The sequence below is a fragment of the Prionailurus bengalensis genome, chromosome B1 (genome assembly GCF_016509475.1).
Source record: "Prionailurus bengalensis isolate Pbe53 chromosome B1, Fcat_Pben_1.1_paternal_pri, whole genome shotgun sequence".
NCBI lineage: Eukaryota > Metazoa > Chordata > Mammalia > Carnivora > Felidae > Prionailurus > Prionailurus bengalensis.
The window spans coordinates 16916459-16940785 of record NC_057344.1 but is presented as its reverse complement, the minus strand read 5'-3'; the positions used below and the strand labels follow the sequence as shown (position 1 = coordinate 16940785).

The 24327-nt window shown below is 42.9% G+C and overlaps 1 protein-coding gene across 1 annotated transcript in view; it reads right to left on the bottom strand.

The window, feature by feature from the left end:
• The window catches only part of FAM149A (family with sequence similarity 149 member A), a 56933-nt gene extending 37196 nt beyond the window's left edge, over positions 1-19737 (bottom strand). The window contains exon 1 of the mRNA XM_043559281.1: positions 18686-19737. Within this exon, the coding sequence (XP_043415216.1) occupies positions 18686-19335 (650 nt within the window). The 5' untranslated portion in view covers positions 19336-19737. The remainder of the gene's footprint in view (positions 1-18685) is intronic.
• Positions 19738-24327: the final 4590 nt, after the last annotated feature.

Sequence of the window (24327 nt, the reverse complement as noted above, 5' to 3'; positions counted from 1 at the left end):
ACAAAGAATCAACCAAAAAACTCCTGAAACTAATAAGTGATTATAGCAAAGTTGTAGGATTCAAGATTATATAAAAAAAGCGAATTGCTTTCCTTATATAGGCAATAAACAAGTTGAATTTAAAAATAGCAATACAATACTATTTACATTTGCCCACCCCCAAATTAATTATTTAGATACATATCTAACAAAATGTGTACAGAATCTATATAAGGAAAACTACAGAACTCTGATGAAAGAACTCAAGGCAGAACTAAATAAATGGAGAGATAGTCCATGTTCATGGATAGAAAGACTCAATATTGTCCGGTATTAGTTCTTTCCAAACTGATCTATAGATTTAATGCGATCTCAATCAAAATCTCAGCAAACTATTTTGTGGCTATCAACAAACAGATATCTAGAACTGATTCTAAAGTTTATATGGAGAGACAGAAGACTCAGAATTACCAACACAATATTGAGGGAGAGGAACTAAGAGAAATGACTCTACCTGACTTTAAGACCTACTATAAAGCTACCATAATCAAGGCTGGTATTGGTAGAAAAGTACACAATAGACCAATGGAACAGAATAGAAAGCCGTAGAGATATACGTACATAAATATATTCAGCTGACCTCGGACAAAGGAGTGAATGCAATACAATGGAACAGAGAAAATCTCTTTAACAAATGGTGTTAAAACAACTGGATATCCACATGCAAAAAAATCAACCTAGATACAGACGTAACACCCTCTCCAAAAGCTATCTTGAAATGGATCATAAACCTAAATGTAAAATTTAAAAAACTATAAAACTTCTAGAAGATAACATAGGAGAAAATCTTGATGACCTAGATCATCAAGACAATGACTTTTTATCTATTTATTTTTAATTTTTTTAGCCTTTTAATTTTATTATTTATTTTTGAGGGAGAGAGACAGAATGTGAGCAGGGGAGGGGCAGAGAGAGAGGAAGACACAGAATCTGAAGCAGGCTCCAGGCTCTGAGTTGTCAGCACAGAGCCCAACGTGGGGCTCACAGACCACAAGATCGTGATCTGAGCCGAAGGTGGACGCTTAACTGACTGAGCCACCCAGGCGTCCCAAGACAATGACTTTTTAGATACAACACCAAAGGCATGCCCCATGAAAGAAAGAATTGACAAGTGAGCCTTCATTAAAATAAACTAAAAAAATTCTACTATGCGAAGGATAATGTCATGAGAACGAAAAGACAAGCCTGGGAAACGAGACGGGGAGAAAATATTTGCAAAAGACACGTTGGCTAAAGAACTATTATCCAAAATATACAAAGAACTCTTGAAGACCAACAGTAAGAAAACAAACAACCCGGTTTAAAAATAAGCCAAAGACCTTAACGGACACCCCACCGAAGAAGATGGATCGACAGCAAAGAAGCAAATGAAAAGATGCTCCAGACCATACGCAGCAGAGAAGTGCAAATTAAAACAACAATGAGATGCCACTATACCCCTGTTACAATGGCCAAAATGCAGAACACTGACAACACCAGATGATGGGAAGGTGGTAGGGCATGGAGAACTCTTCCATTGCTGGTGGGAATGCAAAGTGGCACATCCATTTTAGAAGACAGTTTGGTGGTTTCTTACCAAATTAAATGTACCCTTACACTACAACCCCGCAATCACACTTCTTGGTATTTACCCAAAAGAGTAAACACTTATGTCTACACAAAACTTGCACGTAGATGTTTATAGCAGCTTTATTTATACTTGCCCCAACTAGGAAGCAACCAAGATATCCTTCAGTAGGTGAGTGGATAAATAAACTGTGGTACATCCAGACAGTGAAATCTTATTCAGCTCTAAAAGGAAATGAGCTATCAAGCCATGAAAATACAGAGAGGAAACTTAAGTATGTGTTACTAAGTGGAAGAAGGCGATCTGAACGGGTTACGGACTGTCTGATTCCAACTAGAAGACATTCTGAAAATGGCAAAATACGGAGAGAGTAAAAAGATCAGTGTGTGCCAAGGGAAAGGGAGGGATGAATAGGGCACAGAGAATTCTTTAGGGCAGTGAAAATACTGTGTGAGACCACAATGGTAGATACATGTCATACATTTGTCCAAATGCATACGATGTATAAGGCCAAGGCTGAACCCTAATGGAAACCATGATTTTGGGATGCTAATGATCTGTCAATGTAGGTTTCTCATTTTTTTGAAATGTTTCTTTATTTTTGAGAGAGAGAGAGAGAGAGAGAGCACAAGCAGGGATGAAGCAGAGAGAGAGGGAGAGAATCCAAAGCACGCTCCAGGCTCCCAGCTCTCGGCACAGAGCCCGATGAGGGGCTTGAACTTATGAACCATGAGATCATGACCTGAGCCGAAGTCTGAAGCTTAACTGACCGAACCACCCAGGCACCCCTGTTGGTTTATCATTTATAACAAATATCTGACTCTCGTGGGAGATGTTGATAATAGGGAAAGTAATGCCTGTGTTGGACAGGGGGGTACAATCTTTATGAAGTATCTTTGTGAAAAATCTTTTCCTTTCACTCACAACCTTTTGTTGTGAACCTCACACTGCTCAAAAATTAAAGTCTTTAAAAAATGTCAGCCTAAAATTTGCAAAATTAAAAAAAAACACCATAATTTCTCACATTTTTATCTCTGAGGTGAGGATGTCTATCACCAATAGTATCTTACAATAGTGGCCAGGAGAGCATCAATAGGGAAGTACTTGTCATAAACCATAAAAAAGATTAGCTTCCCGCTCACACTCATTAGGATGACTATTATCCGAAAAACAAAACATAACCTGTGTTGGTGAGGATGTGGAGGAACTGGAACCTTTGCATTGTTCTTTTTTTTAAGATTAAAAAAAATGTTTATTTATTTATATTGAGAGAGAGAGCACAGGCACACATGCACGCATGCATGAGTGGGGGAGGGGTAGAGAGAGAGGGAGAGAGAGAATCCCAAGCAAGATCTGCACCATCAGCGTGGGAGCCCTACGCGGGGCTCAATCACAAACTGTGAGATCATGACCTGAACCAAAACCAAGAGTCCGATGCTTAACCCGCTGAGCCACCCAGGTGCCCTGGAACCATTGCATTGCTGGTCGGAATGTGAAATGGTGCAGCTACTATGGAAAACAGTCTGGCGGTTCCTTACAAAATTAAACACAGAATTACCGTATGATACGGCAATTCCACTCCTCAGTAAGTACTCCCAAAGGACTGGAAGCAGGGACTTGAGCAGGTATTTGTGCACCATTGTTCATAACGGCATTATTTGCTCTAGCCAAAAGAAGGAAACAGCGTACATATTCATCAGCATGTGAACAGAGAAAGAGAGTGTGGTCTATACTTACAATTAAATATGATTCATCCTTAAAAAAGAGTGAGATCTTGACACATGTTACAACACGGATGCACCTTAAAGACGTGCTAAGTGAAATAAGCCAGACACAAGAGGACAAATATTATACGACTTCACTTACATGAGATTTCAACGGCATTTCATTTCAGAGACAGAAAGTACCATGGTGGCTGCCACGGGCTGAGGGGAACAGAGGAGTGGGGAGCTATTGTTTCATAGGTACAGAGTTTCTATTTGGGATGATGAGGAAGTTATGGAGAGGAATGATTGTGAATGCATTTAATGCCATTGAATTATCCACCTAAAAATGGTTAAAATGATACATCTTATGTTATATACGTTTTAGCACATTTAAAAAGAAAGCTCACCTTCCAATGGGCAGAATGAGTATTAGTGACTTGGAAAGGAATCTTTCCATACATAAATCTTTTCCACAACATAAAAGCACTTATCTAAACTTTAACCACCAAAGCCCTAGGAGGATATGGGAGTGGGGTCGAATCGGATTCACGTTTCTTAAGTAGGGTCAAGTGTAGGCTGGCTCTATGTTACTAACTGCAAAGCCAGCTTAAGAGCCCAGCACCAATATCTTTTAATACTTTACTGGATTCATAGTAAAAATACTGTCTCATCTATGTTTTAATGGCATAGAAATCATTGTGTGTGGAAAAACCAAGGCCTTGACAATGATGAGTAGAAAATGAATTCAGAAGAGTCATCTTGGAATGTTAAGAACTTCTAGGAATTTATTTAGCCTGTATTTTCCTTCTTATACTGGGACCAAAGCAATTTATCACTTAAAAAAATCTGTCTGGTTAAATCTCAAAGAAGTACTACAATAAGAATAAAATTATAATTCTAACTGATGGGAAAGCATTGTATCATAGTTTAATCGGCAACATTTTTCTTTTTTAGTGGAATATAAAATAATGTGTCTAACAATCAATAACATTATAAATTAAATGAAGTTCAGTAATGCCTGATTTTGAAACAGGGTTTTTATCTATATTCAATGGCTTAATTTGCGGAAATGGACAATAGGCCTGTAAAGATTTGCCCTTCATTAAAAAGCAGCATGGGGGCGCCTGGGTGGCTCAGTCGGTTGAGCGTCCGACTTCAGCTCAGGTCACGATCTCACGGTCCATGAGTTCGAGCCCCGCGTCGGGCTCTGGGCTGACAGCTCAGAGCCTGGAGCCTGTTTCAGATTCTGTGTCTCCCTCTCTCTCTGCCCCTCCCCCATTCATGCTCTGTCTCTCTCTGTCTCAAAAATAAATAAACATTAAAAAAAAAAAAAAAGCAGCATGAACTGGAAGATGATATTGTACCAGGGTAATCTGTCAAATAATTCTCTGCTGTGGAAGTACAAAGTTTATCTGTGTTTCTAATTCTTAATTTCAAACTATTTAGGTTTTTGTCTTCCAACCTTTAACAGAGATGATAAAGCAAAACAGAAGCTAAACTCAACTCATAAAATCCAAAGGGCCTCCTGTCCAATGATTAATTGTAGTTACAGAGCCAGCTGGCCTGACAAAGCTCTCTTGGGGTGGTTAAAACCTTCCAGTTAGTGGCCTCTTTTGATGAACTTCTCAATTTTATTGATTTTTTGGAAGCTCTTAATTTTAATTTAGTATAACTTACCAATCTTTTCTTCCTGGTTAGCACTTTTTTGGTCCTATCTCTTTGGTCCAAAGAGATCTTTGCCTACCATAAGACATAAAGATCATGTCCTATGTTTTCTTCTAGAAGCTTCATTGTGTTTTCTTTCACATTGAGACCTACAATTCACTTAAAACTGATTTTTTCGCATGAGTTTCACACAGGTGATCAAGTTTCTTTTGCTTCTTTAAGGATGAACAACTGATTTTGCACCATTTATTGAAAAGACGGTCTTTTCACCAACAAACATTCATAAACTTAGAAGACTGAATCTGGAATCTAGGTTCTCTATTATGTTCCACGGGTCTATTTGTCTGTCTTTGCATCAGTAATACACTTTATGTATTAATGTGGCTTTATAATAAATTTGGTGTCCTTTAGAGTAATTATTGCTGGGGCACCTTGGTGGCTCAGTCGGTTAAGTATCTGACTTCGGCTTAGGTCATGATCTCATGGTTTGTGAGTTCAAGCTCCGCGTCGGGCTCTGTGCTGACAGCTTGGAGCCTGGAGCCCGTTTCAGATTCTGTGTCTCCCTCTCTCTCTGCCCCTCCCCACTTGCGCTCTGTCTCTTTCAAAAAAAAAAAAAACTTTAAAAAAGTTTTTAGAATAATTATTGTATATTATTATAAATAGTGTTGTATAGTAATTACTGTTATTTTTTTCTGTATATTTTCTATCAATTTCTGTGAAAGGTACATTAAAATTTTTCATTATGATTTTGGATTTGCTTATTTCTTCTTTTAGTCAATTGCTGCTATAACTATAGATAGATTTTTGTTTTTGCAAACTCAAAATTTAGGCTCCCCCTTTTTTTTTTTTGCTGTAAAATTCACTCTTCACTATCTACAAGGTTATTTCTGAGTTGTAAAAATGATCTCTTCCCCATGAGCAATAATTCTTGTATTCTTCATTCAGTTCTCCATTCAGTTTTGCCTGCCACAATCAGAGAGAGCATGAGAACACTTTCTTCTTGCTCTGGTAGGGAGAACTTAGCAGCAGATACTGTAGGTCTGTCAAAAATAGACACATCTTCATATATTTTTGAAATTATGTTATTGGTGCCTGTACATTTAGGATTTTCACATCTTCCGACAAAGCGGCCCTTTTCTATTTATAAAACAGCCCCTGTTACCTCTGCTAATGCTTCTTGTGTGTTTTTTTAAAAGTTTTTATCTATTTAAGAGAGACAGACATAAAACATGAGTGGGAGAGGGGCATAGAGAGAGAGGAGGGAGAATCCCAAGCAGGTTCCATGCTGTCAGCGCATTTTCTTTTCTTTTCTTTTTTCGAAAAAGTTTTCATAATGCTTCTTGTTTTAAACGTTACTTGGTCTCATATTATAAAAGCTACACCAGCTTTCTTTTGATTAGAGTTTACGTGTACCAACATTCCATCCACACATTTATCTCCGGTATTTCTGTATTCTAATATTTAAACTTGCTTCTTTGATCAACTAGAATATAAAGTTGTTGCTTACAGCTAAATCCAGATGGGATTAAATTTGCGTCTTGTGGCAGACTGGGGGGCCTGGCAATCTCAAATCACTAATCCAGTCAGTAATTAAGAAGATTTAAACCTGGGTTTCAGTCCTTGTGGGGCTGGTCTCTTTCCAGTTCAGCTGAACTCCTGAGGGGTTTGTATTTATTGCCCAGCTTTCCTCCTTGCACTCAGGTTAGTGTGCCATTGCTGGAAGTTGAGTTAAGGGAATTTTTGTAGCAAAGTCCTGTACAGTGTGTGCCACAAATCACCATTCATGTCCCAGGAGAGTCCTCAGTAAAATGTACATTGTCCCCTAATGCTTTACTGAGGAAGAATTTACAAATGCTTTATGGTGAAAACTGGAGTGCATCCTGCTTCATGGTCAACTTGAGGCAAAACCAAAGGTTTCCAGCGGGGACCCGTATACGGATTAGAAGTACATTTAGAGTACACACACACACACACACACACACGATGCTAAATCAAAGTATCGGTATTAAACAAATGAGCCGCTGAGTGCATTAAATAACAAAAATAAACATGTGCATCATAAACTGAATTTAATATAGACCTTGAATTCACAAAAGTTCAACACAGGCATATTTCCATTAAGGCATATCTCCAGGAAGCCCAGCTCAAGCCTTGGCTATAATCAACACAAATTTTCCTTCTTATAATGAGGACAATGTATTGTGTGCTAAGGTGCTTCACGGAAAGGTCTATTGTTTGTTTTTGTTTTGTTTTGTTTTAGAACATTTAGCTGAATGGCTCTTCAAGACAGAAAACTACCGAGTCCTCCTGCTGGACACAATTCTTTCTTATCCATCCACGTATCATTCAAAATCAGGGTCCCTAACCTCAGTCTCAGTTCTGAGACTACTTGTAGCAACAACGTGCGTTGCGAAACAGAGCACTTTCGAGGCTATCATTTGCATTTGCATTTTCATATTCTTGTTCACGTGGACAGTGAGGGACCACATGAACAGTTGTGCATGAAAACGTGTCTTGCGCACACAAACGCCGTGCTCTAATGGAGAGGGAACCAAGGTCGGGAGCCACTCACCCGACGGGGACCCCCTATCTCCTCTCCAGCTCCGTGACTTCTGGAAGGCAGAGATCCCCTCATCTCTTTGGGGTGTTCAGGTGACAGAAACATTTTCAGGAGTTTCATAAGCTATTGCTAAACATATCCCTTTGTTCCAATGTACCCGTCATCTCCAGGACGGCTTTGGAAGTAAACATACTTCTAATACTTACTAGCACTGGTGTGCTGAGAAACCAGCAATCTGAAAAATTTTAAAAAGTCCTGATGTGAAGCGTGTGCAGACTTGCAGGGTGTGAATGCTCCCTCTTTGGCCGGCCTCCAGCCACCACCGTGATGCCATTAAGTGTGGAACAGGAAATAGCTGCAGGTGATTGTCTCCCGCCAGCCAGTTCTATCCACTCGGCACACTATTGCTTCGTGGGGACGGAGGGACTCTCAGAGAATCACACAAACTACCACTTTTGCCCCTGAAACACCTCTGATCACCACAATATCTGTAACGGGCTCGCGAGACGACTTCACTGCAGAATTCCCTCCTACTCTTCAGCCAGCCTTTTCCGAAGGGAAAAGGCCCCAGATCACCTCAAAACTGTGACACTTTGCTCATTTGTAAAGAGCAAGCTTAAGCCGGGTTTTCAGGAGTTCTGAGGGTTACATGAATTTAAGCAGATTTTAGCCAATTTAATTTAATTTAACTTAGCCAATTTTATTTTAATTTTTTTTAACGTTTATTTTTGAGACAGAGAGAGACAGAGCATGAACGGGGGAGGGGCAGACAGAGAGGGAGACACAGAACCGGAAGCAGGCTCCAGGCTCTGAGCCATCAGCCCAGAGCCCGACGCGGGGCTCGAACTCACGGACCGTGAGATCGTGACCTGAGCTGAAGTCAGACGCCCAACCGACTGAGCCACCCAGGCGCCTCTAACTTAGCCAATTTTAAATTAAATTGGCCAAATTTAGCCAAACTTACTCAAGTCCAAAGTCAAACTCTACCACCAAGTTAAGACAAAGGGTGAGAGGCAGAACTTTACTGAAGGCAGAAGGGAGACAGCGAGGCAACAACCCTTAAAAGGTTCAGTTTCTTGGCCTCAGACTAGGGGGTAAGTGGGGGGCAGTGTGTTAGGACAGGCACCACGTATGTTTTCATACATGGGAACTCAGCAAATGTCATTAATATTTCTTGCCCGTCTCAAATAGGGGCCCGTGGTTTTCTTCAGTATAATTGCCATGTGCTCCATTGAAAGAAATTTCATTGTAAGGAATTGAAGTTAATGATTAATTTAAAAATTGTCCCTTTAGTGAATCTTGAAAAGAACAAATAACTCACTGTTCAATTTTTTTAAGATACTCAAAATGATATCATTATGTTAGAAATCAGTAAGATCTGAAATGTTAAATGCTATGTGAAAAAAGGAAATTCATTAGAGAAACGTGAATATAAGTGCCTGGCAGGAATTACAGCGGTCAGTATTTAATTATAAGGCTTCTTCTAAACCCTTAAGTGAAATGTCTAATTAAGAAAATGCTAATGTGTGGGTATACCCTTGCCCCTAGCAAGGGCCGTATCTAATATCTGCTTCTCCAATTTTTCTTGCAAGACAATGCTTACCAATTATCTGTCTTACTCTATGGATAAAGTATTTGACTTGCTCTCAAATATACATGAAATAATTTATAAGAATAACACATAAAATAAACGAGAAGAAGGTTAATGAAACTAATGTTTTATTTTAAAGAAGTCATGGCTTTAGGGGCACCTGGGTGGCTCCATCGATTAAGCGTCCGACTTCAGCTCAGGTCATGATCTCACAGCTCACGAGTTCAAGCCCCACATTGGGCTCTGTGCTGACAGCTCAGAGCCTGGAGCCTGCTTCAGATTCTATGTCTCCCTCTCTCTCTGCACCAGCAGCCCCACCCGCCTCACTCATGCTCACTCTCTCTCTCTCTCTCAAAAATAAATAAACATTGGGGCGCCTGGGTGGCTCAGTCGGTTAAGCGGCCGGCTTCGGCTCAGGTCATGATCTCGCGGTCTGTGAGTTCGAGCCCCGCGTCAGGCTCTGTGCTGACCGCTCAGAACCTGTAGCCTGTTTCAGATTCAGTGTCTCCCTCTCTCTCTGACCCTCCCCGTTCATGCTCTGTCTCTCTCTGTCTCAAAAATAAATAAACGTTAAAAAAATTTTTTTAAATAAATAAATAAATAAATGAACATTAAAAAAATTTTATAAAAAATTAAAAAAAAAGAAATTACGGCTTTAGAATAAAAGTCATTTTTTAAGTTGCACTTCAAAATGGACAAAACTAAGCGTTAAATTTGGTCCCCTTATCAGTATTACTAGGAGTATTATTCCAAGAAAGATACTTTTCGATTATTCATTAACATGCTTTTTATTTTTCAAATTTATTTTTCTTGAAAGAGTAAAATTTCTTAGAGTCAGTTTGTTCCAGGACAAACCCTACCAATTACTTTAGAAACAGATTTTTATCCTCCTTACCATGTTAAACAGGTTATTAAAAAAACATTTGGTTTTATATATATATATATATATATGAGCACAATATAGATTGATTGCTTGGATTTGAATGTTATATTTTCTACCTATTAGCCAGGTGGAAGTAAATAATTTCTTTTCCCTTCGGAGCCTCAATTTCTTCATCTGTAAAATGGTAACCAAATTCCTACCCACTATGTTTGTTTTGGTGATTCATGATAATGTCTACAAAAACATGCACGTAGCATTTGGTTCCCAGTAGACATGGAAATACTACCTGTTGTGTCTAATGCTAAGAATCTTGGCTTTGTAGAATAATACATATTTGAGCAATGCTCAATCAACATGCTTATAAAAATGTTAAAACTAGTGAGTAAAACAAAAGTCTAACTGAGGTAGACTCTCTTGACACTATATCACCTGCTTCCTTAAAATAGATTTTATATATAAAATTAAAGTTCCCCAGAATTTATCATTATGCATTAATTTAGCAATGAAATTACTGGTGTTTAAGCAGGAGGTGTTCACTTTATTCAATGTCGGCTCTTTAAAAAAAAATGTTTATTTATTTTTGAGAGAGAGAGAAAGAGCGAGCAGGGAGGGGCAGAGAGAGGGAGAGAGAGGATCTGAAGCGGGTGCCAGGCTCAGAGCTGTCAGCACAGAGCCCGACGCGGGGATCATGACCTGAGCCGAAGTCGACACTTAACCACTGCCACCCAAGTGTCCCCCAGTGTAGACTCTTAATTCAACTAGATTATAAAGAACCTTGGATATACATGAATGGTTTCTAAGACTTCACTGTTCAGTGTTAGAAATCTGAATTAGTTTCATTTGAAAAGAAGTGTCCATTTTAACCTTCTATGTATCTAGTGACATTCTCTGAAATTTAACTATTAGTATTAAAATCTGAATGTAAGTCGTGAGCTTCCAAGGTGGGGTTTTTCCTCATCCTTATTACTGGCATTATAAAACATTTAAGGTGACAATGATCCTGAGAAGAATATACATGCATATGTGCATAGGAAGAGAACATTTTACTTCGTTCAACTTAACCTTAATAATCTGTTTATTAAACAAAAGTAGGGTAAGGCTTGGCTTGACTGTTTTTCTTGTCTTTGTCAAAGACCTTCATTTCTTTTCCAAGTTCACAACTGGATATTTAATCATTTCAAAGGCTTTATTTAATTTCTGTGCTGTATGAAACATGGTATATTCATTGACTATTTCTACCTCTCAAGAATAAAAGGACAATATTTGAATTTTTTCAACATATATTTAAAGAATGATATTTATTCATTTAATGAGTCATGTCCTATTTTATATATATTATATATAATATATATTATATTATATATAACATACAACATATATGATATGATATATATGATATGATATATGATTATGATATATGATATATGATAATATAATATAATATAATGTAATATAATATAATATATATTATGCCTAGCATTCTTAAGACCATTGAATATTCAGATAATTTTGGGGGTAAAGCAAAAGTTTTGCCTGTAGATTATAAAATTATATCCAAAGAGGTATATGATTTGGGTGTTGTTGAATTAAACAAATATCCACACTGCTCTGGTGAGGGGAAAAGTGTTCTCTATATGTAGGGATATGTAGCAGAGTATTTTTAAATGTATTTCAGGGCACTTGGGTGGCTCAGTTGGTTAAGCGTCCAACTTCGGCTCACGTGGTGATCTGGTGGTTCTTGAGTTCAAGCCCTATGTCAGTCTCTGTGCTGACAGCCCAGTGCCTGGAGCCTGCTTTGGATTCCGTGTCTCCCTCTCTCTCTTCCCCTCCCCTGCTCGTGCTCTGTTTCTGTTGCAAAAATAAACAAACATTAAAAAAAGATAAATGTATGGGGCGCCTGGGTGGCGCAGTCGGTTAAGCGTCCGACTTCAGCCAGGTCACGATCTCGCGGTCCGTGAGTTCGAGCCCCGCGTCAGGCTCTGGGCTGATGGCTCGGAGCCTGGAGCCTGTTTCCGATTCTGTGTCTCCCTCTCTCTCTGCCCCTCCCCCGTTCATGCTCTGTCTCTCTCTGTCCCAAAAATAAATAAACGTTGAAAAAAAAAAAAGATAAATGTATTCAATTAGTGTTTTCATGTTCCTTTGTCCCCTCCCACAGTGAATAATCCAAAGCTTTTTTGCTTATTGCTTCAGAAAACAGAGAATGAAGCAGGGGGTTTTCCCCTTGATGTGTGTGTGTGTGTGTGTGTGTGTGTGTGTGTTTTAAGCCTGAACTGAACTTACAAGATTGGTATGGACTTTTAGCTTAGGAAAAGATTTAGGGAAAAGCACATACTTTAGGGAGATTCTTCCCCACCCTCAGAAGAGAAACAGATTCCCCGGAATGGGGAGATTCTGTGAGAGAGATTTTCCGTGTCTGAGAAGGGAATCTTAGGGACAGTCTTAGGACGTGAGGATGTGTCTTGAGTGGCCATTACAAAGCAAAACAGTCCATTAGGGACCCTGTACCCTAGAGAAGGCACAAAGTCAGGAGGTAGATTGAAATCGAGCCAGCCCTCCACTTGATTTCCCTCTTGGTGCCAGTAATGGGCCTACTGGGGGAAGGAGTGTCTTTTCTCATTCCCGTGAACTGGTGGGTCCCTGAATCTAGGAACCAGGTTTTCTCTAGGAAATTGTGGTTCCGAGGCACAAAATGCAGACCTCCGATGAGCTGGAGTACTCGGTGGAACCTGGCCTAAAGTACGTTTGTGTGGTAAGGGATCAGGGGGGACCCGTGTCCTGATCCTTCAATAGGACTTAGGTAAGGATCCCTGAGAAAAGAAAGGCTGTCTGGAGCAGACTGACATCCTCCTGGAAGTCCTGTAATGGAGAATGTTGGTATGAGGGGCTCCCATGAGGACCACAGAAATAAGGAAGAGAGCCCTAACTTGAAGAGCCTTGGTAGATACATGCACGAGCCCTGGGTTAGAAAGAAGGATAAGATGAGATGATGGACATTTCAGTGGATCCAGCAAGGATAGAGGTTATCAGAAAACCAGTGGGCTCCTTCCCTGCCACTGAATATCCTGGCCCCATGTAGGCAAACCACCACCCCCCTCCCCGCCACCCCAGAAAGAGGCTCAAGCTTAAGATAAAGTTGGGAAAATCCCAGATAACTGAGTTTTAGCTTCTACCACTTTGGTGGGATGTGAGCCTCAAATGGAAATTAAATTTAAAATATGGGAAAATAGTCTCATGGGGCAAAAGATCAGTGCCCTTACTGTGACATGCTTCCTTTCTATAGGATTCAGAAGAGATTAATACATTATGATCGTCTCTTAATTACAAGCAAAGGACTCTTCTCAAAGACAATAGACTGGCAACAAGAAAGCAGGTCATGTTGCATATTTCCTGTCAAAGTTCCTTTCGTTTGGAAATGATCTGTGTTCGCAAGTTATGCTTTATGAGACAAATTAGCCATCAAGGGTTGTGAATGAATTATGGGAATCATGATGGACCTAGCCATCAGCTTAAACTTCAAAAAAAAACCAAAGAGTAACAGTAGGAGAGACCTTCCCCTTTGAGCAGCGGACTCTTGGCCACAGGTCTCTCCCCAGGGCCATAGCTCCCATAGATGTTGTGAGCAGAGCACATCTGCAAGTCTAGATCATTCGAACAACTTAAAGAATCTCATCTCAAATCAGAGGGTACTCTGAATGTTGCTTAGCCCTGTATTTCAGGGAGAGTAAAAAAGGTAGTATGATCACTTGGCTGGTTTTTTCTCTCTTGGTGTCCCAAAGGTTTTTCGCTCTTTATGGTCTAAAGGTATCTAAGTAAAGTCTGCCTCGATCCTTCTCAAACTATTGTGTAGTGTCAGACCATTTAAACATTTTTTTCCAGTTTACTGTGAATAAATACTTGTTAAAGTATAATAAAAATACATTAACCAGACAATAAAATGGGGAAAAAAAAGAGGCACAAAATACAAACACAAACGTTATCAGTCAGCAGGCGTCAAGTTATTCTTTCAATTGCTATACAAGTTTCTAAATGCTTTTTCCCACTTTCTGTACTTATCACGGACTGGTGACAGGTAACTGACAGGGCACGTGTTGAGAAATACTAGGTCAGCACAGAGAAGAGACACCTCCACTTGTAGAAGATCTTAAAACACCCAGCAGCAAAAATAAAGAACACTATGTAGCTTCCAGAGTCTGTAATGCACTGTGTTATAAATTTGTAATTGCTGTATGTATTCAAAATCAACTGCATATGGAAAGCTGCCATATTTGTATTTCTAGTCCTTAATCTTTCTCCCATGTTCCACTCACGAAGGTCCAGCTCTCCGCCTGGCACCTTCTTTGGTTGTTTTTCCAAGATTTCAACCCAATATGCATCCCAAAGTGAATTCCTCATCTTACCCAACAAACTCCCTCCTGTGTTCATACTTTATTGATGGCATTCTCCTTGCAGTCACGTGAAATGATCTTTAACTTTCCCTCTGGCTTCCTTCAACTGCACCAACACATTGCCAAGTCCCGTGATATTTATCATCCCAGTATCTTTATTCTTATCATCCTCATCCCAGGCCCTCATATCTCTCATGGGGTTCGTTGCCAGAGCCTCTCCACTGTTTCCGGGTTCACACTCTCTGTGCATTAGCTTATTCCTTCTAAAGCTCAGGCCTGTCCATGCCACTTCTCTGTCTAAAAACATTTAGTGGCCTCCCCAGTGTTTGCTAAACAGAGTCTGGTACCCAAGGCTCGCCGGGTTTTCTCCCAATGCCTTTTCACATACGCTGTACTCCTAACAAATTGAACTCATTATGTGACATACAGTTTTGTACCTAAATGTCCTGAGAAAGGGCATTTAAATTGCCTTGAGATTAGGAACCCACAAAAGTGGCTTATATGACAAAGCTAACATTTTCATCCACTCATTTAACAGATTTTATTAAATGCTTTTTCCTAAAATTGCCTATTTTAGTTTATATTTATTTATTGTTTTATTTATTGCACATGTTGCCTTAAGTGGCACAGGACGAAGGGTTTATAGTCCAAAAAGGATGTAATATGTGAATAGGAGCCACAGGGTTAGGGGGTAGGGATGGGTAAGAGCTGTATGGAGGGTGGGCCGTGAATGATGTGTGATGCTACGGATTCTCCTGCAGTGTCTCTAAAAGCTGAACATGAAACGTTCGATCCCAGGGTGACACCTACATTTCTTCTAGCCATTCGACCATAATCAGTGGTCATGCTAATTAGGATAATCTTTACCTTCGGGACGTTGTCATGAAAGATTAGACTACTCTAACTGGTTTCCCCAAATAGTGGAACCAAACGGTGCCATTTCTTACAGTCCTTTGATAACTGTAAACGAATTCTTTTTTTTTTTTTTTTCTTTTTCTGTCACCCTTTTCTTCACCTGGAATGTATCCCTTCAGGAAACACACTCCCAGATTTCATTTCATCTTCATCCAAGAAGCAGATGGCAATCGTGGGTAACATTTTTTTATACTTTTTTTTTTCAACGTTTTTTATTTATTTTTGGGACAGAGCGAGACAGAGCATGAACGGGGGAGCGGCAGAGAGAGAGGGAGACACAGAATCGGAAACAGGCTCCAGGCTCTGAGCCATCAGCCCAGAGCCCGACGCGGGGCTCGAACTCCCGGACCGCGAGATCGTGACCTGAGCTGAAGTCGGACGCTCAACCGACTGCGCCACCCAGGCGCCCCAATCGTGGATAACATTTTTAAAGCAGGTCTCCGCGTGTTCGGCACGTTAAGACGTTGCTGCAATTGAATTTGGGAACCTCCCTCGGAGGCAAATATTATTATCATCTGCATTTTATCAAGGAGAAAAGCCCACAGGTTGGAAGACTGCACAAACTGCCCAGAATTACACAGCGGGCAGACGGTTTGAGATTGGAATCCGGCTCTTCTGATTCCTAGGTGGACAGGCTGGCTCAGCCCCGATAGACTGAGAGGTAAGTCCCTGCATTCATTTTACTTCCAGCTAAGCTGACAAGCCCTGCAGGCAGGCACTGCAATATTTCCACACTCGCGTGACTCCGACAGTGGAACCCAATCACTCAAAAAGGCAACATTATATGCTACCAGCTATAACTTATAAGAGATGTACTTTCTGACCACATGAAGTTTACGGTCTATCCCCATTCCTATATAGCTATTATCCAACTTATATACCTTCCACCTTACCTACTGTTAGAAATTCTTGTATTTCCAGAACAACTAGAATAAGACCTTTTACAGGGCGGTAAGTGCGTCGTTCACACCAGAAGTGCCAAAGAGAGGTAGAGCGAAGGGTGGGCAAGACCGGAAGCCAGCGTAAATGAGGGACACGGTGTAAATGAAATGCGTGGGGAGGTAAGGGTGAAGACAAAAAGTGGGGGGATCACATGTCTGGGAGTGCAAGAGGGCGAGGTGAAGCAGGGAACTCAATACCCTCTGCCTCTGCGAGGCAGCCAAGGCGCCCTGTGGAATGAAAAAGGCAAGGCCCTCCTCTGTGGGCCATTCCTTCATCCAATCCGTGGTTCAGAGATCAAAACTTGGGCTGCTATGGAGTGCCTCGGTGAAAAAGAAAAGGCTCAGAATTGAGAGAAAGTCTGCACACTTCCCCACTCAAATTAATTCCACTGTTCCCAGTTTTCAGAGAACAGAACAGAATCAGGATGCAAGATGCATGGGTTTTCATCAAGCAAACAGAAACTGTGAATTAGGATCTTCCTTTGTAACTGAGTGTAGTGGTCTTACCATTGGATTCGTGTTTCTCAAGGGTTTATGTCCAGTAGTTTCCATGTCCCAGACTCTCTCTACCTACTCCTTTTGTCTTCCGACTCCTACATTAACCACCTCCCTCTCCCCATGTCCCTCCCTGGACTTGAAAAAACTAAAGACTCTAATATTAAGCAAGTAGTCTAATAATTCATAGTACCTCTCTGCAAACTGGCAGGTGAGGCTTGTAGTTGTATAATCTAAATCCATCACTGAATGATGTTTCTTTAGTCAATGTTATAAATTGCCAACCGAGAAATCCGGGAGGGAAAAAAAAATACACTTCAAGCTGCAAAAGGTCTGTAGTATTGAAGGAAAACTTACCGCAACACTTTCTTCCTTTCCCCCTTCATAAACTTTCTAAGTGACAAAAGGAATGAGGCATGAAAGGAAGGGAATATGAGAGTTTGTATATCTACAAAAGATCCTGGTGCACTCGAGGGCTGTCTGATGGCAGAGTATGAACACACATCATCAGAAAGATCCTTGAATGAGCAGATCTGTGCATATTATTTCTCAGAGCAGTGTGCCTGTTCGTAAAAAGCACTAACACTAGAGGTTAAAGTCAGCATGTGGAACTGTGTGCTCATAAAACATTAAGTGTGTAAGTGTTAAAGGACCAGTGGCCAAAAACAAAGGCCTCATTCCTAAGGCATAGGTATTCTAGCCACTTATTCGAATTCAAATGCAGTTGATTTTCCTTCTGGCGGGGATCAACTTATTAACGCACTTTCTAATATGATTTCCAACATGATGTTTTAAATCAAAAGAATCATCTTAATGTTATTTAACAACTTATTTTAACACGGAGATGAATATCACAGAGAATTGTAAAGATGCAGTCATTTAAATTGTGAATGGGTTAGAATACGTTTTAACGCGATGGTTCTCCAATCTGTTTTGGGGGGCAAGAGGTGAGGAAGAGCTTCTGTGTAGGCAGAAATCTCCATCCATCATGGGGACCCTCTGGTGTGCCCTTGACCATTTCACTATTCTTCTGCAGGATTCAGAAAGCTGAACATTTCTATACCCACTTAAGAATAGCCATATGTTCTGCTCATCGAAAAATAATCTCTTTAATTCTAAACTGCACATTTTGCAAGAGGAATGTTTTCATCACCGCTCTTGATGGTGGAGGGACTGTGTGCATCACCGCTCTTGATGGTGGAGGGACTGTGTGTGTGTGTGTGTGTGTTGAGGGCAGGGTTCCCCAACCCCCAGTGAAATATTCCCATGAAGTCAGTCAGTGTTTCTGAACTACCTCAGGTCGCTATGGCAAGAACTCTCAAGCTCTAGGGAGTTCTGATCACACTATATGATCAGAAGTGTCCTGAGTATTACAGATTCCGTTCATGTCATATGATGTTATACATATGTAAATTAACTAGATACCACACAAAGAAAACCCCATCCCACCTGGGATAAGAATTGTGGCTGATCTTTGAAAACTAGGAAAGCGCAAAGTCTCACCATTTCTTAAACTTGTCGCTGCCAACGCGTGTATTCGGTTACACTGCACATCTCTCTGTCACATTCTGCATCAGAGAAAGGGACTTGAAGCCTCCTTTCAAAATCCCTAAGGAAACCAGAGTATCGAACGATCGAGGGGAACACTTCAGCTAGAAGAGAAACAAAATTCTGTCCTCCTGTCCTTCAAGCCCTGCTTGGTCTCCTCCCCCTCTCTGAGAGCAAACAGCAGAGGATTACCTTCCAGAACGCTGAACAACAAGCCTGTCACGGCGTAGGTTTGAAAAGACCAGGAAGCCCTGGTCTTGCAGGAAGTGCAAGGAGGGTTCCCAGGAGTGTTAGTAGAAGTGAAATTGCAACTAGCGCCTGGCCAGGTGGGTGTGGCAGGAGAAGGTCGGCGTCCTAACCACGACAGACAAGGACCCCGCCGCTACTCACGCTTCTCCACCGTCCTCCGAGTCGCTGTCCGAGGCCCACTCCTCGCCGATGTCCGGCAGGGTGAAGAACAGGGTCCTGGGGCCAGGCCCGGGGGGCATCCAAGCGCCGGGCTCTCGCTCTCCGGGGCCAGATTGTTGGGTGCTCCGTGGGCTCGCGCCTAGGCTGCCGCCGCCCCCGGCGCCCCCGTTGGCCGGCAGCGCAGCGGTGACCCCGCCGGGGCCCCGGGCGGACCGCGCCCAGGTCACCGGGTGGGCGGGGGAGCCTGCGGCGCTGCGGCCGCTGCTGGAGTGGCCGGCGGGCGGGGGCTGCGCTCGGGCCGCTCCCGGGCTACTGGGCAGCGAGAGGGGGGTCCCTGCTGCTTCCGCCGCGCGGCTCGCGACCGAGACCCGGGGGTAGGAGGCGGCGAGCAGAGGATGGAGCGAGGCGGGCGGTGCTCCCCGCGCGGCGGAGGGGGAGTCGGGGGCCAGGGCGGGCAAGAGGGCCGGGGTCGGGGCCGCGCTGAGCGAGGCGCTGGAGCCCGTCCGGCCTGCGGCGGCAGCGCCCCCCGAATGGCCGGAGGAGGCCACCGGCGAGGGGACCGCCGGGGGCGCCGTCGGGGTCTTGAAGATTTTGGCAAAGAGAGACCCCAGGTCCGACACAGCGACCTTCATGCCCCAGTCTTGGAAACGCTGTCCCCGCGGCAGCCTGAACCTCCAGGGCACGGGACTCGGGGCTGCTGGGCTCCATCCACCGCCGCGCTCGGCGATCCGGCTCCGGCTGCCCCGGGCGGGGGCGGGGGTCCTGGGGTCCCCGCACGCCGCCGAGCCCGGGGGGCGCCTGGCACTCTCTCCACGAGCAGGAACCCCTCCCGGCGCTCAGCTCCGCAGCGCTTTAGGCCGACCTGCCCCGACGGCCTGGTCCGCCTGCGGGGTGCCGAGGACGCCGTCTGCGGGGAGCAGCCCCTTCTCCGCCTAGTACTCCGAGACCCCCGAGGGCCAAAGGTCCGGGAGCCCAGGGAGACGAAGTGCCGCCAGCGCCGCCGCGGGCCGGAGGGTGATTTGGGCTCCGCCCGCGGGAGCTACCCCCACGGGCCCCCGGGACGGCGCTGGCGGTTGCTAAGCTAAACAAAAACCCTGCTTAGCTCGCTGCTAATTGGGCCCCAGACTGCAGCTTGGGGCCGCGGCCGCAATAGACACACTGGCGGCCCTCCTTGATTCGTGCCTTAAAGGAACACCGCAATCTCGCCATCATCCTGGTTCCAAAAGATCTGGAGCTTGTCCAGCCTGATAAGACCAAAGGTGCCAGGATCAGGGAGCCGGCCAGCTCTCTGATCTGAGGGAAGCTTAGTACAAACGCGTGTTCAGGCGAGGGGTCTTGAAACAGCAGCGCCCAGCCTCCCGCCTCAGGGCCATGTTCAAAGTGGGTCAGTGAAGAGGACGTAGGGGAACAACAGCAAGGGCCTCACCCAAGAACGTGGAAAAAAGACGGGGCCCTGAGAGTAAAATCCATACACCATGTGTGCGTTCACAACATCTATTTGGGTGCACCAAGAGATTTTAGAACTAAAATGTTGGGGCACTCAAACTATAATCAGACTGCTTGGATACAAACTCAAAGGCAGATATGAAAGGCAAGAGTTTTTAATTAAGTGGAATACATTGCATTTTACTAAGTCGGAAGAAATCTGTGTGCATGGTAGAGTTGTAAGTATGAGTATCTGCGGGAGTGTGGGGTTGATTTTGAGCGTGATTTAAAAATAAGATGTTGACGGTTTATCCACTAATGTTTAGTGAAGAGTTTCTGTTTGGATCTCAGGAGGTATGTTTTCTGATTAGAGGTGGCAAAAAGAGATGAGTAAGTCTGGTAGTGAATACGTTAGCTGATATTCGTGACTCTATACACGAGTCTTTCGCAAGAATCCACAAACTGAATTCTGAACCATGGAACATTTCTATAGTAATGCAAGCTTTTCATCGTCTTGAAGACAGACGGCCAGTCTTCTCCTTACGATATTCACATCCTGTCATGAGCCCTTTTCTGCATCCAACTACCCTGGACAAACATACGCCAGCCCCTTTCCTAACTCAAGATTGTGGTAGGCACGGAGAGGTAAAAAAAAAAAAAAAGGTGTTCTCTTCCCACAATGTGGAATGATCAGCTTCACATCACAGGCTAAGTGTAAGGTGAGTGTCCCAGAAAACAAGGCAGGCACTGTAGTCAGCAGTAGCTCAAGGCAAGAATAACACATGTGTGCCTGAGAGAAGTAAGAGACAAGGCAGATACGGGTCAGAGTATAAAGGGCCTTGTGTGTTGGGAGAGGGAAGTGCATGCAGTTGTCAGCATGAACAGCACCAGCACATGGTGAAGAATGAAGGAAAGAGGGGAAAGTAGCAGACACACCCAGTGGAAACTAGAGGCAGAGGTCTCAGGGTCAAACCAAGCAAACTGCACCTCCTGTGTCATCATGCAAGGACATGATCATGCAAGGACATGATCATGCAAGGACATGATCATGCAAGGACATGATCATGGTTTGGGACCATTAACATCTCTCCTACTCTCATTGTTCTTTTGTAGCAACTCATCAGGTGGCCTCAGAGGTGTGGGAGGCCCATCAGAACACTGAACAGCTTCTGTTTTCATTCAGCTCTCATTCAAGGTCGTAAATCTGTGTCCTAAAGATTTGCTGTGTGTTGGGGCACCTGGGTGGCTCAGTCGGTCAAGTGTCTGACTCTTGGTGTCAGCTCAGGTCATGATCTCACAGTTTGTGAGTTCGAGTTCCAAGTTGGGCTCTGTGCTGACAGTTTGGAGCCTGCTTGGATTCTCTCTCTCGCTCTCACATAAACATAAAAATTTTTTTTGGAAGATAAATAAAAAGATTTTGTTTATTTCATAAGGATCTTGAGTCTGGTTCACAGAACAATTAAATCTTCAATGCAGGTAGAGACTATTTCTAGAGCATGCACTCTCAGTGTTTAAGCTGCTAATCATCTGATTGAGGCTGAACATATGTACTATAACTTGAAGGGACAGGCAGCAAAGGACAGCCACTGCTGAGCGAAGCCTAATTCAAGCCACCCAGTTCCTGGGGCACAGTACTTGCTTGAGACCACATCTCAGAGTTCCTGACTCCTCGGACTTGGAAATCTGATCAGCCCAGGACCTTCACAGCTGACCAGCCTCTTAGGATGGAGCCCACTGACTGACTCAGAAAATACTGGTGCACAAGCCCGAGTTCCACCGTGTTAACTAATAATTACACAACTGCAGATTTGTCCTCTGCTCTTTCTCGACAAGAAGAATTCCTGTTAAGACCAAATTAAGTGGAAAGATTGTTAAATGGGCATAGAACCAAAGAGAAGGTAGTAATTCATACATATGTCATATATATATATATATGACATATGTATATATATATATATATTTTACACATGGGGGCAGAAACCGTCAGAGACAACACTTTTCTCCCTCTTGGAGGAGCAACCTTAATATAAACAGTGGGACATTCACCCACCTATCTCAGCTCTCTAACTTTAGATGTTTCTATGCTTCCATTACTAACCACTTCCTTTCCATGCACATGCTTTTCTTTAAGTATGTAGATACTGTTAATAAGATTGCAGAAAAGCTCATCCTCTTCCAGAACCTGGCTTGAAAGTATTCTGCTTCTAAGGTGTGTTTACATGCATCCTATCTGTCTCGGTTGAATCCAGTCCAAAAAAGTCCCTAACCCTCAGTTTGTGTGAAAGTGGCCTTATTTGGAAATAGGGCCTTTACAGATGTAATCAAGTTAAGAGGAGGTTGTCAGGACGGGCCCTGATTCAATATGGCTGCCATACTCTCAAGAAGAAATTTGAACACAAACACACAGGGGACACGTCATGTGCTGACAGAGGCAGAGACTGGGATGATGGAGCTGCCGAGCCAAAGAATGTGAAGGACGGACAGCCACCGCCAGAAGCTGGGAAGAGGCGAGGAAGATTCTTCCCTACATAGGTCTCAGAGAGGGCATGGCCCTGCCCATCTAATGTCAACTTCTAGTTTCCACAACAATGACAGAATAAATTTCTGTCGTTTTAAGCCACCAGTTTGGGGCACTTTGTTATGGCATCCCTAAGAAACTAATAAGCTATTTGAGTATTAATTAATTAGTGGGGTACTTCACGATCGCAGTATCTTTCTGATATGTTTATGAGCATCTTCGGTGGGGTGCTCGCTCGATAAAGCTGGTCACAGATGCAAATCATGACTTTCTCAAATCTACTAGGAGAATGACAGGAGTCACAGAAAGGATGGGGCGGGGAGTGTCAGTTAAAGTAGGGGATAAAATATTCTGGCCACCCAGCCGTGTGAGGAAGGCACTATGAATGAACAGTGATCCTTTTGTTTGAAGTCCTTTGAAAATGGCCTATAATTGCAAACATGGTAAACGATTCTCAGGAAGACGCTAGGTCTTTTTACACCCATTGTTCATCCATCAACAGTCCTTCAGACAGATGTTAGATGCTACCAGGCCTCTCTGTTAATTACCATTCTCATAACATGACCCCAGGTGAGGTACCACAGGATGGAGCTCAAGTGCAGTAATGAAAGGAAATGCAGTAAATTATTGCTTCTAACTGTGGCAGTGGTGATTTTTAGGCAGACTTGATGTGAAAGCAGTGTTCCACGTGCTAAAACTCTTCTGATTATATTGGCTAATTAAGAATTAGACGCATTGGTTTTCTGGTGTGTATAACAGTGCCCGTCTGCATCACTGAAAAAAACATTAGGAAGTTATGACCATGTTGCTATGAAGAAATGTTATGTTTTGGAAACCTGAAGGTTTAAGCAAATAACACTGAGTAATTAATCTGTTTAAGAATTTAAACTGCCATGGGGCACCTGGGTGGCTCAGTCGTTTAAGCTCTTGATTTCGGCTCAGGTCATGATTTCATGGTTCATGAGTTCGAGCCCCGCACTGGGCTCTGTAGTGACAGCACGGAGCCTGCTTGGGATTCTCTCTCTCTCCCTCTCTCTCTGCCCCTCCCTCCCTTTCTCTCTCTCAAAATAAATAAATAAACATGTAAAAAAATTTTTTTGAAAGAATTTAAACTGCCTCCCTTAGCACAACACCAAGGCCAGAATCTGTAAAGAAAAATACAATCAGATTTGATTATAAAAAGATTTAAAGCTTCTTTTTTTTAAATTTTTTTTTTCAACGTTTATTTATTTTTGGGACAGAGAGAGACAGAGCATGAACGGGGGAGGGGCAGAGAGAGAGGGAGACACAGAATCGGAAACAGGCTCCAGGCTCCAAGCCATCAGCCCAGAGCCTGACGCGGGGCTCGAACTCACGGACCGCGAGATCGTGACCTGGCTGAAGTCGGACGCTTAACCGACTGCGCCACCCAGGCGCCCCTAAAAAGATTTAAAGCTTCTTAATAGCAAAAGACATTTGTTGATTCAACAAATAATTATAAAGCACCACAATGGAGACAGTACTCAACAGCAGACTCTGGAACAGGATTCTCTAGGTTCATATGGTCTCCGTCATCCATCAACACCCAGGCTTCTTTCTGTCCCTTAGTTTCCTCAACTATAATCCAGGGATGAAATGGTTCCTATCTGAAATAATGGCACTTTCCGAGGGTTATATTAATTCACACATGCTTGGTAACTGA